General features: G+C 38.1%; 4 protein-coding genes across 4 annotated transcripts in view; 3 read left to right on the forward strand and 1 right to left on the reverse strand.

Annotated features, from left to right (window-relative positions):
* fam171a1 (family with sequence similarity 171 member A1) overlaps positions 1 to 7,886 on the reverse strand; it is a 29,610-nt gene extending 21,724 nt beyond the window's left edge. The window contains exon 1 of the mRNA XM_034697502.1: positions 7,464 to 7,886. Within this exon, the coding sequence (XP_034553393.1) occupies positions 7,464 to 7,575 (112 nt within the window). The 5' untranslated portion in view covers positions 7,576 to 7,886. The remainder of the gene's footprint in view (positions 1 to 7,463) is intronic.
* LOC117822659 (HLA class II histocompatibility antigen, DP alpha 1 chain-like) lies at positions 2,957 to 10,480 on the forward strand. The gene is made up of 4 exons (XM_034697507.1): positions 2,957 to 2,990; positions 9,691 to 9,721; positions 9,815 to 10,096; positions 10,190 to 10,480. The coding sequence occupies exons 3-4, from the start codon at positions 9,958 to 9,960 to the stop codon at positions 10,312 to 10,314; spliced, it is 264 nt and encodes an 87-aa protein (XP_034553398.1). The 5' UTR covers positions 2,957 to 2,990; positions 9,691 to 9,721; positions 9,815 to 9,957; the 3' UTR covers positions 10,315 to 10,480.
* A 2,521-nt stretch (positions 10,481 to 13,001) lies between these two features.
* On the forward strand, positions 13,002 to 14,085 carry LOC117822758 (H-2 class II histocompatibility antigen, A-U alpha chain-like). The gene is made up of 4 exons (XM_034697661.1): positions 13,002 to 13,059; positions 13,235 to 13,498; positions 13,586 to 13,867; positions 13,961 to 14,085. The coding sequence occupies exons 1-4, from the start codon at positions 13,002 to 13,004 to the stop codon at positions 14,083 to 14,085; spliced, it is 729 nt and encodes a 242-aa protein (XP_034553552.1).
* A 3,176-nt stretch (positions 14,086 to 17,261) lies between these two features.
* Positions 17,262 to 18,348, forward strand: part of LOC117823532 (rano class II histocompatibility antigen, A beta chain-like) — a 2,293-nt gene continuing 1,206 nt past the window's right edge. The window contains exons 1-3 of the mRNA XM_034698752.1: positions 17,262 to 17,316; positions 17,458 to 17,681; positions 18,299 to 18,348. The exon at positions 18,299 to 18,348 is cut by the window's right edge and continues 260 nt beyond it. Of these exons, the coding sequence (XP_034554643.1) occupies positions 17,262 to 17,316; positions 17,458 to 17,681; positions 18,299 to 18,348 (329 nt within the window). The remainder of the gene's footprint in view (positions 17,317 to 17,457; positions 17,682 to 18,298) is intronic.

Consider the following 18,348-nt stretch of genomic DNA (forward strand, 5'->3'; position numbering starts at 1 on the left):
AAACAAGCTGGGAGTCTCCTCTTTGCTCCAACACACAGGAGAAAAAGAAGATGCTCGTCCTGAAGACTGAAGAAAAACCCTGCAGCTCAACCTGTACCCCACGGTGACTCTTGACTCCAAATAGCCGTCTGTTGACGACCATATGGAGGATAGAGGCATCAAAAAGAGTTTTGCCTCGCCAACGCTGTGATCTCAGACCATTTATCCCTGGGAAGCCAAAGCAGTGGGTGGTTCTGTGTGTTTGACAAAACAAGATATACCCAAGAGGAGAGGATTGGAAAACTGTGAGCATGCTCCACAGCTCTCATAAATCCGTTTGAGGTCTTAATCAGAAGTTACAGGGAGGTAAAGCAGCTCTGCACCATGAGAGTGAGGTGTGATAAACTGGAAATGCCTGGTATGACTGGCCCTCACTGGGCGTGTGAGGGGGGTTTTGGTGTTCTTCCAGACAGCGAAGGGGAAAACAGATGCTTACTGCACACGAGGGGAGGGGAAAGTTTGCTTAAAAGCAACTTTTAGTGAAAAAGCTGCAGCAGTGTTTACTCCTAATAAGGACTGTTTGCAAATAATCAGACCGATGCTGATGAAAACATCACTTTGCGTCCAATAAATAAAAAGTAAGAGTCTCTTATATTCGTGCATTTTCACTCTGCAGAAATAAACGCAGCCATAAAAAAAGAGGTAAAGCTCGGCAGAGCTTGAAAAGAAGGAATATACTTAAAATATCATGGAAAATACAACAAAGTACAAAATACTCTTCAAAATAATGAATGAATCATCACAGTTTCATAAATCTATATGCTTTGTAGTGTTCGCCACCGTTTGAAGGTTGAATTCTTTATTATGTCATCTCCTTACAACCTCTTATTCTGCTATTTTAACAGCATCAAGCCCTAATATGGGTAAAATGGAAGTGTATGAGCAACAATCTGAATTGTTTCTCCACCTGTTCTCTTAAGATAAGCAGCTATACTCATCATTTTGGGGGATTTGGGCCGTTGGCAGAAAAACAAAATTTGAAAATGAATAAATCCTTAGCCAGTGTTGACATATATTCTATCTTTTATATAACATATAATTGTCGGTTTATACAGTAGAGACAATTACTGTTCGTCACAGGCTTAGATGCCTTAAATCAGGGGTTCCCACACATTTCAGACCGTGACCCCAAAATATAGGTGACTAAGACCAGTGACCCCAACTGTCTTTCAAAGTGATTCAATGATGCTTCATACTTCATTTAGCTGGTCTGCAGAAAATTAGCCTGCATGAACTTTGCTGTGTTTTCCGTGCAATTATGAATTAACCTGCTGCTACTTATGCTTTTGTTAATTTACTGTTAACCAACCCTAACCTGAGGAGTCATCTGGCAACAAAGAAAGTCAGAAAACTAATGGAAAAAAAAGTTTTATTTCAAATGTAACTACTATTTTTTCAATGATGGGTAAAATATAAACTTTTAGACTTCTCAAAAAAATAAAAAACATTCCAGAAGTCATCTCACGACCCTCCATTAGTGTCTCGCGACCGCCCAGTGGGTCCCAACCCCAACATTGGGAACCCCTGTCTTAAATGATCAAACTAAAATAAATGTATTTTCTGTCAAAGGTAGTGTAACATCATACTGTGTCTAAAGCCACAGGTTTACTTTGAATGTAATACAAAATAATTCACATGATAATTTCAGACCTTCGATTTAGAAGTGAAAGCAGGTTAAACCTCAGTAATGACTTATTTAACTGATGTTTATATCACGGATATTTCAATAAAATCTTTGACATGAGATTTCCCTCCACCTGGTTGGTTACTGCTGTTAGTTACCCACAAGCTGCCAGTCGGAAGCAGTTATACATGGCTATCATGGAACATGAACATTTGATCGAAACAAACAAACAAACAAACAAACAAAAAGATGTGCTGCACGGTTTGGCAGTATTTTGATCTATAAAATACTGTTAACTCTGGTTAACTCAACAGAACGTGCAATAAGCACAGGCATGTCAGTTAACCTGCAAGGTGGACTGAAGGCTGGCGGTGCTAACTCTGCTAATGTTAGCCACAATCAGCACACCAAATCGACATTGTATACACACATATGTTTAATCTGTCTGTTTTTACGTGATTTGCAATCGCTGTTTTGCCTTTTAATGTTCTTCTATTGTTGTTGTAAAGCACCTTGTGACCTCTGTTCTTGAGAGGTGCTCTATCAATAAATCTTACTTAATCTTACTTACATACTCTGTGATTCTGTGTTTTGCTATGTTAATTTATTTATTTATTTATTTTTATTTATTATTTTTTATATTTATATTTGGGGCATTTTTGCCTTTAATGGACTGGACAGCTGAAGAGAGACAGGAGATGGGGGGAACAGAGAGTGGGGGAGGACATGCAGCAAATGGTCGAGCCTGGAATCGAACCTGCAATCTCTGAGACAAGGGCCATAGCCTCTGTATATGGGGCGTGTGCTTAGACTGCTAGGCCAACGGCGCTCTGTTTTGATTAGTTAAATAAATTGGCTCAAGGGATTTATTTAATCAACTGTAAGTAGTGCTTAATTTTCCTCAGTTCAATGTTATTATATTGGTAGGAATATAGGTCTGCACTTAAAGTACTTAAATTCCCTGCGCATGATCCATTATACTGATTAATTTAAATATTTTTCAATATTATACAAAAAAAAAACTCAAGTGAAGTTATAAGAATATTTTAATTTTCAAAGTTACAAAAAACAGTCTGTTTTTGGAATATAAATTAGCTTTTAAATGACTAAGAAATGAGTCACTTCTTAACATCCTTGATGCTGACCTGTATTGACTTCATTAAACTCATTAGGATTGATATTTCAAGCTCTATCTAGATGAACGTTTTTTGCTTTGCAATTAAGATATATATTTTTTATTCTGCCCTTCACTTTAAAATAAATCAGTATTTATTCAGTCTATGAAAAGTCAAAAAGTTCAAACAGGCGCTCATCCCCAGATCCCAAGGTAAGGTCTGACATGTTCTGGAACGAGCAGATGTTGCTGACCTAAACAAACTGACAATTAAAACACATGAAATTCCTCTTCATCCATTAAAAAAAAGCCTGTTGTTTAGTTCCAGGAATTTCCAAAAGGGGAGTGACTTGTTTAATTCAGTAACACAGAATTAGTTTGCTTACAAAACTGTTGACGGTAACAGCAAATGAGATCATCACAACATTTTTTTCCACCATCTGCATCATGAGCACATGAGCACATGAGTACGAGGAGTCAGGAATCATGTGACAGGAGCGTGAAAGCTCTGCCACAGAGTTTAGAAAAGGTGAATACTGGACAGTTGTTCAGGCTATATTTAGAATCCCTTCATACATGTGCACTATAAAGAAAGCCAGGCAGGAAAGGAATGAAGGCGATGAATCGTCTAACTTCAAGCTCCAACAGACTGTGTGTCTGCATGTAATAACTTCTTCAACCACAGCAAAAGGAAACATTAGGACTGAAAAGAGTTGTTTGCTGTTCTGATAAATAACAAACATCTGATTCTCAGTGTGATGTTCATGAAATAAGGATCTTGTTTTGGAGACAAAGAGGTTTAGTATGAATCACAAGGCGAAAACCTTGCAATATGAAGAAACACCAAAGGCAGACCAAACCAAAGCAAAATGAATTAAACAATAAAAGCACAAACACACTCATACTCCTGTCTGTAGAACAAAGTCTTTGTTGTTGTGAATAAAGACTATCAATAGGTGATCCGCCCACTCTTTTCCATCGTCCAGATTTAAAGTGAGATTAGACAGCCATGTAGATCATTAGATCTCCAAACTCCAACAGGAGAGCAACTTGGCTCTTTATATTTCAACCAGAATTACTTTGGGGCTGCTATTAACACTTACGGCTGATAAAAATCAAAGTTTGCTTGCTGGTGGCGACAACATTTGACTGGTTGTCTTCTTCCTGGCTGTCCCTGTCCAAGCTTTGGTGAATGCTTTTCTGCTAGAGATACAATGCCATGCCTATTATGGGCAGCAGTAATGTGAGTGAGATCTATATCTGCAGGGAGATTGTCTGTCTGGCTCCACTCATCTCTGTCGTCTGCTGGACAGACCAGGAGAAGTCCTCAGTATCGACCTGAAAACACACACACACTCTTTCTGCCCTCCCTGTGAGACCAGTGAAGGTCAATCTGAGGCAAAGTGAATACCAGGGAAAGACAGCAAAAAGGTTAAAAGAGAGCAGAGAGAGAGGCTGATGTGGACTTCAAAGCTCTGCAATTACACCGTGTTCTCCTCCAGAGCGTGTTGTTATTAGTTTAGCCTGATCAGCTGATTATGAACATGTCTGGGAAAACAAAGAAGAGCTCCAAAAAGCCCAGAAGTACTCAGATAATCATTTATTTAATTTTGACATTAATAAACGTTGAGGTTGCTCCTTTCTATCCATGATTGATTTACAGCAATACTTACTGTATGTTTACATCTATAACCCTGCTGTAAACATGGTGGGAGTGAGAAGACTGTAGTCCAGACCAAAACGTAAGCAAACACACACCACTGGGATGTGTGTGTGTGAGTGTGTGTGTGTGCGAGTGCGTGAGTGTGGCGGCGTATGAGATATAAGTGATGAATAAAACAGATGTTGTGTTCTTTAGGAGTAAGTATGACAGGAAAGCTTTGAAGTCCATGTCTGAATAAGATTCCAAAACATTATTGTGATTCACGGTTTTGTATGTCATGTCTGCTGTAGTAATGGGAGACCACGTGACACTGGTGGGAAAAAAAATGTGTGATTTGTTTGGCTGTAAACATTTTGCATCATATGTTTTTGAGTTTGATGGCCTGATTACTTTTTTTTAACTACTATCACAAATTTTCAAAATTGATAGTTCAGTCCATAAATTTCAGAAAACTAGCAAAAACAAAAATACCAATATTTGTCACACAAGGCAAAAAGCCACATGGTATTTAGCCAGGATGGGTTTAGCATTTTTGCTTCAAAAATGTACTTTAATCACCAACCTCCAAAAGATTTTGCTGGCATCAAGTAAAAGGCCATTAAAAAACTTTGGCTTCAGAGGAAGTGCCATACTGCTGGTATCTTTATTAATATTGTAAAACAACTATATCTTTTAGAGCAAGTTACCTATTCTATACGGCTCCAAAAAGAACTGGGGGAAAAATGATGGGAGAAATGGTGTATTTATTTAGCCAGTGAAATGAATTCATCATAAATGTGTGACCTAGTATGCATTTTGTGTTGTTTCTCATCTAAATGTATGCTTTCTTTTACAGACTAAGCCATGACCTCATGTTTTTGTGTTCTTGTGTGTGTGTAAGTATGTACAAGTGTATGTATGTAAACAAACAACATATGTTCAAAAAAAAAAAAACTCAGAAAATAAAAAGTTAAAAAAAAAAAGTACTTTAATCAACTATAAGTAGTGCTTCATTTTCCTCAGTTCATTGTTATTATATTGGTAGGAATATAGGTCTGCAATTAAAGTATTTAAATTCCCTGTGCATGATCCATTATATTGATTAATTTAAAAATTCCTAATATTATACAACAAAAAAACTCAAGTGAAGTTATGAGAATGTTTTAATTTTCAAAGTTACAAAAACGATAAAACTTTTTTTAAATTAGCCTACAGCACATTAATTAATGTATTGTGTATGGCGTTTTTCCACCACAGGAACTTTACCCTGGAACTAGGGACTTTACCCCTGAACTACGTTTGTTTCGGATGGAGGAACCAGGGTAAAAATTTAGTTCAGGGGTAGAGACAATCAGGGGTACAACCCCTCCTGCTTGGGGGGGTAGTACTTTTCAATGGTCCTGGGACTTTCGGTTGAACGTAACAGTGTTTGTGGAGTTAACACAGTTGTTGAAACACAGAGGGAGTTCCTGGGAATGTATTGTTTAGTTTTTATTAAGATTTCAAAATAGTATTTAATTTAATTGTTTTTCTCCATATGTCACTGGCCTGATTTGCACAATCTACCTGAGACCTCAGCCCATGGTCAAAACGCAGACAACAATGGGGGCAGAGGAACCTTATAGATCTAGGGACAGTAGTTCTGGGGGCTAAAAGACCCTGGAACTCTTGGTCGAAATGCACCTTTAAGGCGTTTTTCGCCCGCAGGAACTTTACCCCTGAACTACGTGCCTTTCGACCGGAGGAACCAGGGTCTAAATTTAAATCAGGGGTGGATAATCTCCCCCTGAATAGCCCTTGCTTGGGGGGGTAGTACCTTTCACAGGTCCTGGGATTTTCGGTTGAAGGTAACAGTGTTTGTGGAGTTAGCATAGTTGAAACACAGAGGGAGTTCCTGGGAATGTATTGTTTAGTTTTTATTAAGATTTCAAAATAGTAATTCATTTAATTGTTTTTCTCCATATGTCACTGGCCTGATTTGCACAATCTACCTGAGACCTCAGCCCACGGTCAAAACGCAGACAACAATGGGGGCAGAGGAACCTTATAGATCTAGGGACAGTAGTTCTGGGGGCTAAAAGACCCTGGAACTCTTGGTCGAAATGCACCTTTAAGGCGTTTTTCGCCCGCAGGAACTTTACCCCTGAACTACGTGCCTTTCGACCGGCGGAACCAGGGTCTAAATTTAAATCAGGGGTGGATAATCTCCCCCTGAATGGCCCTTGCTTGGGGGGGTAGTACCTTTCACAGGTCCTGGGACTTTCGGTTGAAGGTAACAGTGTTTGTGGAGTTAGCACAGTTGAAACACAGAGGGAGTTCCTGGGAATGCAAACTAGTTTCGTTTTTTGTTAAGATTTCGAAATATTATTGGGTTTTTTTCTATATAAGTCACTGGCCTGATTTGCACAATCTACCTGAGACTTCAGCCCAGGGTCAAAACGCAGACAACAATGGGGGCACAGGAACCTTTGAGTTCCAGGGAAAGTAGTTCTGGGGGCCCCAAGAACTGGTCAAAATGCACCTTTAGTTTCTCGATGGTAAAAAAAAAAGATCAATTCGACGACTCTGGCACAAAGCTCAACCCTCAGATTAATTGAGCTTATTTGCATCCTTTCTGGTGGACACCTCCACAAAGTGTCCTCCCTCTCCACACAGAGAAACCCGGTTTAGTTTTGGGCTGTTTTTCGATATGGCGTGGTTGGAAATGACAAATCCCAGCAGATGGACTTACCCTGCTGCATTATCTGGACAACATGAGAGCATGATTTAGACACACCAACTACAAAAAGTATCATACAAAGGTTTAACTGCGTAGGGTTTGAAGACAACTAGTTTTAAATGTTATCCACTGATGTGTAAAAAAGCAAACCAAGCTTGATAACAAACATATTAATGAAGTTTTCGTGCTCCCTGTCTTGCTAACGCTAGCTAACTTTAGGTCCCATCAGCATCGGAGCAGGCTAACATAGCCAGCAGGATAGCCTCTGACTAGCTGCCTTTTCCTGCACAAAAGGAGCGGATCACAGTATTAAAAGCACCTTTACCTTGCGCTGCTGTGTCCTCTGGTAGTGTTTTGGCGACAACTTTGGAGAACATATATCCCACAAGGCAGAGGACTATCGCAGAGGTTCCTCTCCAGTCCACAGTCCGCATCATTGCAGATGTTTGTCCCAACGATTACAAAAGAGAGAGAAAAACGAAACAAAGCTAATAATTTGAAATCACTGACTGCCCACAAGTGAGCAAAGTCCATTTATATCACAGAGGAGGCTCCATGTTCAGCAGCATCAGCACTCCTGGTTTCTCTGCTTCTGTGAAGCTGTGTTTCCTCCGTCCTGTTGTGCATCCCCAGCCCCCTTCACAGCTCGGTCGGGTTTTTCATCGATGGCCCAGCAGGGTCAGGGATGATGAAGACGGCCCCACTCTCTGAGCCACATGCCCCAGAACAGCACCAACAGGCGGCTTCTTCAGAGCGCAGCACCGCTAACTTCCATGAACACAGAGCGCCACCTGCCGGTCAAGTCAGGGAAAGTTTCAGAGTACTTGTTTGTTGTTATGGGCAGAGGTGTACACAGCTCCATTACTTAAGTCAAAGTATAGATACTCCAGGTCAAATATTACTCCAATACAAGTGAAAGTTGCTCTGTCAGATTATTACTTGAGTTAAAGTACTGAAGTACTTGCTTTTTAAAATACTTCAGTATTCAAAGTACTTCTTAGATTACTCAAAACGTTGTATTATCACAAAGCATGAGTGCAGTCAAGATTACAAAGGGGTACATTCGGTTACATCATGTTTATCTAGAAACCATTACTTGAAACTCTAAAAACTATACCATGGGATAAAAACAGCAACTGAGTTCCTCCAAGCACAGACAACTTAGTTTGAAATGTTCATCCGGAATGAAACAAATATTATAGCTCAGCACGCTTTCTCAGGTTGGACAGTGAATGTTTGTATGTTTGGGCAGAGTGGGAAACAGGGAGAACATTTCAAACGATATGTATCATTCTTCATTTTAAAAACCTCTAACACGGGCTGAAGATATGACCATGGGTGCTCAGGTGGAGAATTAAAGCCATCCTCTAAATGAACTGACTGATCTGAGTGAAATTTCAAATTTGGAGACGCACGATATACAGGTATGTCTAAACCACTAAGACAAACAGAACTACACAAACATATTTTACTGTCTTAGGGATCAGATTTCAGAAAAGAGAAGGAAATTCATGAGCTGACTTCAAAGCAAAAGTAGTGAGTAACTAGAGCATTGATAGAAATGTAGTGGAGTAAAAAGTACAATAATTGTCTTCTAAAAGTAATAAGTATCCCCAAAAAATGATACTCAAGTAAAGTACAGATACTCATTAAATTTACTGAAGTACACTACTCAAGTAAACTTACTTGTTACTGTCCACCACTGATATGGGTTACTGTTTGGAGCGGAGATTTAAATGGAAATGTCTCTACACAATTCTAATTCTTAGATGCTTTCAACCTGTGACATATAAAAGCTATTCAAAGCAATACCTCACTTCTGCACTGCTCACAATAAACACCACTGTGTACTTTGAGAAGATTAATGTTGCTCAGGCAAAACTGGTTTGACTAGTGTATTCCCATCAACATTTGCATAAAGGAAGCGATTCAAGTTTTGATTCAGGGAGAACTGACTCTGCAAAGATCAGATTTTTGGTTGTAGGCTGATTCACAAGGGACCCATGGATAACTTACTATAGTGACTTTTTTGGAAGTGACAATTTATAATTTATTACAGTTTTTCTTTTGTGTTCACACAAAGAGAGGGTACCATACCACAGCCTTACCATGAGGTGTACTTCTTTCCTTATTTTAATGCTGAATACCCTCTGTACCTTTTCAAAAAGTAAGTGTTTCAAATTTGTAACTTTGTTCCAGTGAGATTTGCTATTCAAAATTGAGTTTATTTAGTTTGAAAGACTGTTATTTGTTTAGGTTCTTTGGATGTTTACAGCAGCACATTTTTGATTGTCTTTTTTTCTACTTCATTGTTTTCAGTTTCCCATGAAATTGTCTACGGGGTGGGATGCTTTGAGAACAGCACAACACAAGTTCAATATGAGTTTGATAATGAGGAGATATTATACATCGATTTTAAAAAACAAGAGATCATATACACTGTGCCACCTTTTGTTCTGCAAAACCCAAGTGAAACGTTCAGTGATTTTCATATTTATAAAGATGCACTGAAAGCAAGGATTGTATGTCCTTTATTTCTTACCATCCTCAAGGCTGAAGAGAAAAATCCTCCAGAGGCGAAAGGTCAGTAGACATCAATGTTTAATAAAGTAACCAATATTTATTTGTTGTAAAACGCAGTGGAAGGTTTTAAATTTACCTCTAACCCCTGTGTAGACCCCCCAGAGACCGCCCTCTACTCTGCAGATGAGGTTCAGCTTGGAGTTGAAAACAGCCTTACCTGCTTTGTGAACTACTTTTACCCACCTGACATCAAAGTCAGCTGGACCAAAAATGACAGACCAGTGACAGAGGGTGTAATGCTCAGTCAATATTTTCCCAACAAAGATCAAACCTTCCACCAGTTCTCCACCCTGAAATTCACACCGAAGGAGGGGGACTTTTACAGCTGCACCGTGGAGCACTTGGCCCTGGACCGGCCTCAAACAAGGTTCTGGGGTAGGTCTTTCATTTTCGGCCACTTTGGTATAAATATTACAGGTTTGCATGTTCCTGTTATACTGATGAATTGCTTTCTAACTTTCCCCACAGAAGTGGAAATCAGTCATCCCAGTGTTGGAGCAGATGTTTTCTGTGGAGTGGGGATGATTCTTGGACTGCTGGGAGTTGCAGCTGGAACATTTTTAATGGTTAAAGGACATCTTGAAGGGCAATAAATACTTGGTTTTATGGATATTTTATACATCATTCAGATGTTGATAGTGGCAAATTTCTTCTTAAATGTTATCTGGGTTTGAGAGGCTCAAATATCAGGCTTGCAGTGTTTTCTATAGCTACAGTTTGAAGTGTTTAAGTTTGTAAAAACATAAACTTGGTATCTATATTATTGTGTCATTATACCAAATACCAGCTCAAACATGGAAACAATTCCACATTAAAACAATACTTAAACTGCTTCATTGTGTCATTATGTCCCTGGACCTCATAGTACAACGGATAATATTTAGCTTTGAAATGAAACTGTGTCACTTCTGACAAAAGAAATGTTTCATTATTATTCTTTTTTTTTTTTTAAGTTATATTTTTGGCCTTTTTTCCTTTATTTTATAGGACAGCTGAAGAGAGACAGAAAATGTGGGGAGTAGAGGGAGGGGAAGACATGCAGGAAACGGTTGACCGGCCGGGAATCAAGCCGGCGACCCCTTCGACGAGGACTGTGGTCTCTGTATGTGGGGCGCTTAGACCGCTAGGCCACCAGTGCCCCAGAAATGTTGCATTATTATCAAAAACAGACTGCCGAAATCAAATACATAAAATACACGCTTAATCAGTTTAAGACACTGGGAATTTGCTGTCACACTTTGACTTTGTCTAGTGTGACCAGTAGAAATGACATGTAAATGTAAGCTTACACTCGTAAGCTTTAACTACATATATTAAATCTGACATCATGAGTCAGTCATTCATTTTGGTTTAATATTGCTGATGTTCTATTTCAGATTGAAAAGTACTATCATTTTGTTTTTGGAGCTTGCGACTAAATCAGGTGTTGTTCAGTAAAGTTGCATAAACATATATTAAATCAAGAACATGAGTGCAAACTGGGACACTGTTATCATAAGTTTTGAAGCATATGCCCCATAGACAGAGGCTCTAGTCCTGATTGCAGTGGTCACTATCTCAAATCTGAGCCAGGATCATTTGTTGCATGTCATGCCCCTCTTTCTACTCCCCACATATCATGTCTCTCGTCAGCTGTCCTGTCTAATGAAGGGCAAAATGCACCCCCTTCAAAAAAGCCACAACAATTATACAAAAAAGAATGGAAGTGTAAATTATGAATCCTCAAAGCGGTGTCCAGAGAAGTGGCTAGCTGTGGCATACTCCATTGATGCTCTTGTCAGAGGTAGGACGTGTACGTTTGGCACATTTCTTTTTTGGTCATTTAAATTGTGACATTCAATAAACGTCTTTTTTTTTAGTCCACAAAGAGTTGCGTTCAGATTTTACTGTTTCCACTCTATTTTGTTAATTTTTAGAGTCAAAAAAAGGACATAGGAATACAACATCTTTTGGATACTTTAAAGTTAATAGCCAAAGAAGATATGATTGCTGTAGAGGAAGTATATTATTTGTGTGAAGACATAATAATTGCCTTCCCCACAAAAGTCAGTGCCCCAGTTTGGCCACCCCAGTCAAAAAAGTATGGCTCTGCCCCTATGAGTCCCACCATTGAAAAACCATAGAAGAATCTGTAGGCCTGTACAGCCTTCAGTTTTAAGAAAGCAACAACTTTTTTCTATTCTAATAAATATTTTGAAATGTACACCCTCAAGACAATTAGCACATTCAGTCCAAAGGAGACATGTTTATCTTTTCCATGATAAATGTACTAGTTTCTGTAGGTTCTCAAGATGTTTTATTTTACTCAAACATGGTGCAATTTTGATTAACTGATATCTATTACTGTTATACAAAACTGAGATTTCAATTAAAAGCTTGGCTCTCAACTTTTTTTTTTAATTGTTAAGATATATAAACTTTTGGGCGCTGGTGGCCTACAAGCCTAAGCGCCCCACATACAGAGGTTATAGCCCTCGTCGCTGAGGTCGCCAGTTCTACTTCCAGCCGCAACCATTTGCTGAATCTCTTCCTCCTCTCTCTACTCCCCACATTTCCTGTTTCTCTTCAGCTGTCCCATCCATAAAGGCAAAAATGCCCCAAAAATATAATTTTAAAAGAAATATAAACTTTAATTACACAGGTAAAATTAGGGAGGTCAAGATCCTTTTTGGAAGAATGACCTTAGGACCAGAGGTATAACTCGTGTCAAATAGGCTGGTTATGTTTTTGTTTGATTAACTGGGTCAGGATTTTTATCATACCTCCATAATGTAGTTCTCCTCAGTCTACATTTTCCATTTCACTTTTATGATTGTTCAAATTGATGGAAATGTATAAAAGCTAAGTTTTCTCGTAAATCCTCATCACACTGACACAGAGAGCACACAGCCACAGGCAAGAGCCTCTTGCTAAAAAATCCCCAGGCTATCATATCGACCTAAGAACAGTGTATCCTGAGCCTTGATTGAGTGAGCCACCAAATAACATTGGTTACAGCAAACTGGCAAAACCGGTTTTATCTGATGTGTTTTCATTAACATTTACATAAACAGGGAGTGTTCAAGGAAGTTCTTATTTATAGTTATCTTTTTGTTTCATAGAAAAGGTCTACGGCTCTATGACTCAGTTGTACTTGATGCAGGATTTGGCAGAACTGCGATAAGCTGATGTAGACTTCCGCCGGTGACTTGTGTAAAGATTAGAAAAAAAATAAAGATTTTGAGGATAGACAAAAAATATTTTTTCATGCAGAGACATAATCCTGTACTGCAGGTGAATCATGAAGACTTCTTCCCTCCTTATTCTGTTGCTGAATGCCTTCTGCACCGTTTCAAAAAGTAAAAGTTTTAAATGAACTACTTTGCTCTTGAGAAGCTGATATTCAGAGAAACATTTTACTGCAGAGTTTAGTCAGTATGTAGGATATATTATTTGATTACAAGACTTATTTCTCTGCATTGATTTATGTCATTGTGCTTCTCATTGTCTTTATTTCTATTTCATTGTTTTCAGCTCCCCATGAATTTGTCTATGTTCTGGGCTGCTCTGAGGATGGTTCAATCCAAATTCAATATGAATTTGATAATGAAGAGATTTTATATGTAGATTTTGAAAACCAAACGGTTGTATTCAGTGGTCCACCTTTTGTTCTGCTGGACCCAGCAGAATTATTGGTCAGCCCTCGTGTATACAAAAGTGCATTAAAAGTAAAAAAAGTATGTACTGTGGGGTATGCTATCCGCAAAGCTGAAGGGATAGATCCACCAGAGGACAAAGGTGAGTAAACATGATTTCTAGAGGAGCACATTTCGTCTCTGTTTTAACATGCTGAAGCTTTTAGAGTGACCTCTGACCCCTGTGTAGACCCCCCAGAGAGTGCCCTGTACTCTGCAGATGAAGTTCAGCTTGGAGTTGAAAACAGCCTTACCTGCTTTGTGAACTACTTTTACCCACCTGGCATCAAATTCAGCTGGACCAAAAATGACAGACCAGTGACAGAGGGTGTAATGCTCAGTCGATATTTTCCTAACAAAGATCAAACCTTCCACCAGTACTCCACCCTGAAATTCACACCGAAGGAGGGGGACTTTTACAGCTGCACCGTGGAGCACTTGGCACTGGACCAGCCTCAAACAAGGTACTGGGGTAGGTCTTTCATTTTCGGCCACTTAACATAAAAAAATACATGTTTTCATGTTCCTGTTATACTGATGAATTGCTTTCTAACTTTCCCCACAGAAGTGGAAATCAGTCATCCCAGTGTTGGAACAGATGTCTTCTGTGGAGTGGGTTTGACTCTTGGACTGTTTAGGGTTGCAGCTGGAACATTTCTTATGGCTAAAGGACACCTTGAAGGGCAATAAATACTCTTTTAAAGCTCATGTGAGGAGTTTTTAACTGGCCAATAAACAGAAATGAATAGTGATTTCTCTATATGACCTACAATGGCAATCAAGGCCATAAGCATCATGATTGATTGATTCAACAGAGTAATCGTTAAGCCTATAACCACTGCCAAAGAGTTGCTGTCAGAAGGTATTTGTAGCATGCTAAAGAAACAGTCTTTTATTTTAGTTTTCCACAGCAAATAATCACAATGAGTAAGACAATTATCTGTCAAAAGACAGCAAGTTGAGATTTATTGTTCCACATGTTCAAGCAAAAAACAACAAAGAGATACTGCTTTTTTTTCAGGAAAGTCCTCACAGGAGCTTTATTGAGACTTTTGCACATGATGTCGTTTGTGATGAAAAAATAGTTATTTGAAGTGCAACACAACTATGCATTGTTTATATTGTCTTAAGCTGTGATATGATTTCAAATGAGATATGAATATCAGGCCTGTCATGTTTTTCTTTTTATGGCTCATTCAAGAACTGCGTAGTTGAAGAGTAGACGAGTAACAGCCTGCCTATGCAGCTTAGTTATTAAGAAAGTGTTAATTCAATGTAAAGAAAGACAGTTATATATTAAATAGAGCAGTTCCTTTTCGCGCCTAACAGAATAGAGTTATATGATCTGAATTATTATTTTATTCATCTTTTAACACTATCTATTGCCTGGTGCTTTAATGTAAGGACAGTGCTGTTAAAGCAATCATTACATTGTAACCTGTCTGTTCACTGTTTATGTCACTGTGATACATATCATATAATTATAAGGTTTCAACCAAACACTTAGTTGTCTTTTCTTCTATTGTTATACAAATCAACATGTCATAACTCCGGTATCATAACTGATATCAAGCTATCTTCTGCAAGAGCCACCTCAGAGTAGTTAGTTAGTAGTAGTTAGTTAGTTAAAACTGTTAGTTTAACATTGAATCTTATTATTCTGTAATTGTTTGTAATTTTGTGTTTTATTTCTTTTTAAGCTTTAGCAATGATTACGTATGTTTTCCATGCTAATAAAGCCCTTTGAATTGAATTGAAATTGAGTAGCAGCTTCAAATAAAAACAAATCGAGACAGAAATCTTGATGTTTAAATGTATTAAGACCAAAGGCTTAACAGTCCCACAAAGACGGTTACAAAATCAACCTTTGTTATCTGAAACACCACTGGTGTCTTCTCAAGTCCAACAAAAAAATCCATCAGACAGCTGTATGAGATGCTTCATTGGTGTCCACTCACCATGCTGGGATTCTTATCCACATAACCACCCACTCATCACACAGTATCCATTAATTGGTCTTATATGTGAACCCTTTTCATATTTCTGTCTATCTACTGTGAAATGTATTTTTTGAATTCTGTATTTATTTATTTTAACCTTAAATCTTTATTTGTTCGATATGTTAATGTCTTGTTTTTGCTTAAACCTCTTGTAGAAGTTTTAAAAGGTTACATGAAACAGACAGAAGTTAAAAGTACTGTGAAGAGTTTTCATGTTGTATTGATCCTGGTGACCTTTTTGGCCAAAATCAGTCATGTTTTACTGATGAATGCCTGATCTGAGTGAAATTTGCCCCGTGTTTGCTCCACATTCAACCGTGGAGATGCACAATATACAGGTAAACCACTGAGACAAACAGAACTACACAAACACATTTTATTGTCTTAGGGATCAGATTTCATAAAAGAGTAGGAAATTCATGAGCTGATGTCAAAGCAAAGTAACTAGAGTAACTGGTGAGTAACTAGAGCATTGATAGAAATGTAGTGGAGTAAAAAGTACAATAATTGTCTTCTGAATGTTGTGGAGTAAAAGTAACAAGTACCCCCCAAAAATAATACTCAAGTAAAGTACATATACTCAAAAACTGTATTGAAGTACAGTAGTCAGGTAAATTTACTTTGTTACTGTCCACTACTACTTTTTACTAATCCTGTACGGAACATTATGTAAAATGAAAATCATCTATATCAAGAAATATCATCCTGCTTGCACACTTCTCAGTTCCAAACTTTACCAGTGGAGTTGTAAACATAACCACTTCTGGATGAGTGCTGAATATCATATGCATTTTCTGATACAAATCTCTCTCTCAATCTTTGCTGCAGAAAATATGAACAAAGGCTGTTTCTGTGAGCAATGGTTCATAGCATTGAAAAATGCTGTACAAAAATGTTCACTCTCACTGCTGATGGTCTTGTTTACTTTTGTAGGTCACATAGAGCGATCAATATTAAAGGCACTTTGAGGTGTTTTCAACTGATTTTGAAATAGTCTCACTGCTAGACTGATGCCTCTTCATGACCCACTTTATGAAACGAGATTCTCAGCAACAAGATTGGTTATTTCTTTATACACAGTGCCTGCGTTCAGGTCGGATTCTCCAGGACAAAAAGCCAAGCCGATATTCAGCACTCATCCAGAAGTGGTTACGTTTACAACTCCACTGGTACAGTTTGGCACTGAGAAGTGCGTTAGCAAGCAGGATGATATTTTTTAATACAGATGATTTTCCTGTTACATAATGTTTCATACAGGATTAGTAAAAAGATGTTTTCCATTGAAGTATTGTTTTACACAGAGAAACTGAGGAACAAGCTGGGCTTTGCTCTGTAAAAGAGCAAAACGGCTATGAACAGGATTTATTGTTTATGGTAGCATGTAATGCTTCACTGCTCTTTGAGGACAAAATAGTTAAACTGTGTGCATATTTATGTTGTTTGTACATTTATTGGAACACTGGAGCACACATCATGACACCAGGGCTATTGTCAGTACATCTGGTCACCCTTTGTAAACTAAGTAATGGTTCAAAGCTAGAGTTGCAACCAACTGATGAGTGATTTAACTGCTTTCATTTAAGATTAAGAAGAGTGCATCATTCAACCCATCAACACTGAGATTAGATTATTGATTACAATCTTACAATTGGCATGAAATCAACCAAAAATAAGTGAGTCGTGTCCCTGGGGATTTTCACTACACCAACACTTCATGCCCGCTCTCAACAAAGGGGTAGTTATGAATTGGCACAGACAATGTGACACGCCCTTTAGAATGTTGTTTAGCAGTTTGCTGCATTACTTCCTCATATGTGAGACTATTTCACTGCTGATTTTTAAAATCCTCACTTCTCATGTGTCACCATGAACATGTGTAACTTCTTTTTGCTGCCGTGTCTCCTGCTATTTTCCAGAGCAGGTGAGTATCAATGAAATAAAAGTTTTGATGTTGTTTGTTTGTATTGCTGTTGAAAAAGCTTGTTGACTGAATATGAAGAGTCTCAGAACAGATCCAGAGATTCTTTCATCATGATCTAACCCTTGTTGCTTTCTGTCACAGAGGCGTCTCTCTTTGGATCTGGCTTGTTTCAATGTCACTTTACCTCATCTGGTGACGTTCTTTATTTGGCGAAAATCTTCTTCAATAAGGTGCTTTGGGCCGACTACAACAGCACTTTGGGGAAATATACCGGCTATACTGAAAAGGCAATAGAATTTGCCAATGACTTCAACAAAAACCCTGCTTTTATGAAACAAGAAAAAAAGAATTTAGAGATTTGCAAGAGCCTTGGCCAACTGGTAGAGGAAGTCATCTCAAAAACAGGTGATTTTACATCTACATCATAATCTTACGGTGATTTTTATCATTATACACAATATTTGGTGTGAATAACCTTTTTCTCACATCAGGACAAATACCAGAGTGCAAGGAAACAATAACTATGCTGCATAGAAATAAAGTAGATAATTTATGTATTTTTTTCTAAATTTCTACATTCTCAATCAGTGATTTGTAAAATCATATTAATTAATTATTTTTGTACTTTTTAGATACGCTTTGCACTGATACTGTAACAGTGGGAATCCACAGATATCATTAACTTTTTATTCATTCATCAATATCGAGTAGGCTATAAAATTGCAGTGAATTTTAAGGTATCCTCTAACTGCAAGCACAGTTCATTATTTGTACATTTCTTCTCCTCCTATATCAGAAAAGTACCAAAGTGATCTGCCATAAAATACTTAATATTTAAAATAGTAATGTTAAGCGGTCTCCCTACATTTCATGTCTGTCTTCAGCTCTCCTATCCATTGAAGACAAAAATGCCCAAAAATCTAACTTCAAAAAGAGAAATGTTTATACTGTAATGTTCAAATTGAGATCTGTCATTTCACGTTCTCATGTGTGTTTGTTCTTTACAGTCATCGAGCCCTCGGTCAAGCTGAG

This window comes from Notolabrus celidotus, chromosome 12 (genome assembly GCF_009762535.1).
Source record: "Notolabrus celidotus isolate fNotCel1 chromosome 12, fNotCel1.pri, whole genome shotgun sequence".
Lineage (NCBI taxonomy): Eukaryota > Metazoa > Chordata > Actinopteri > Labriformes > Labridae > Notolabrus > Notolabrus celidotus.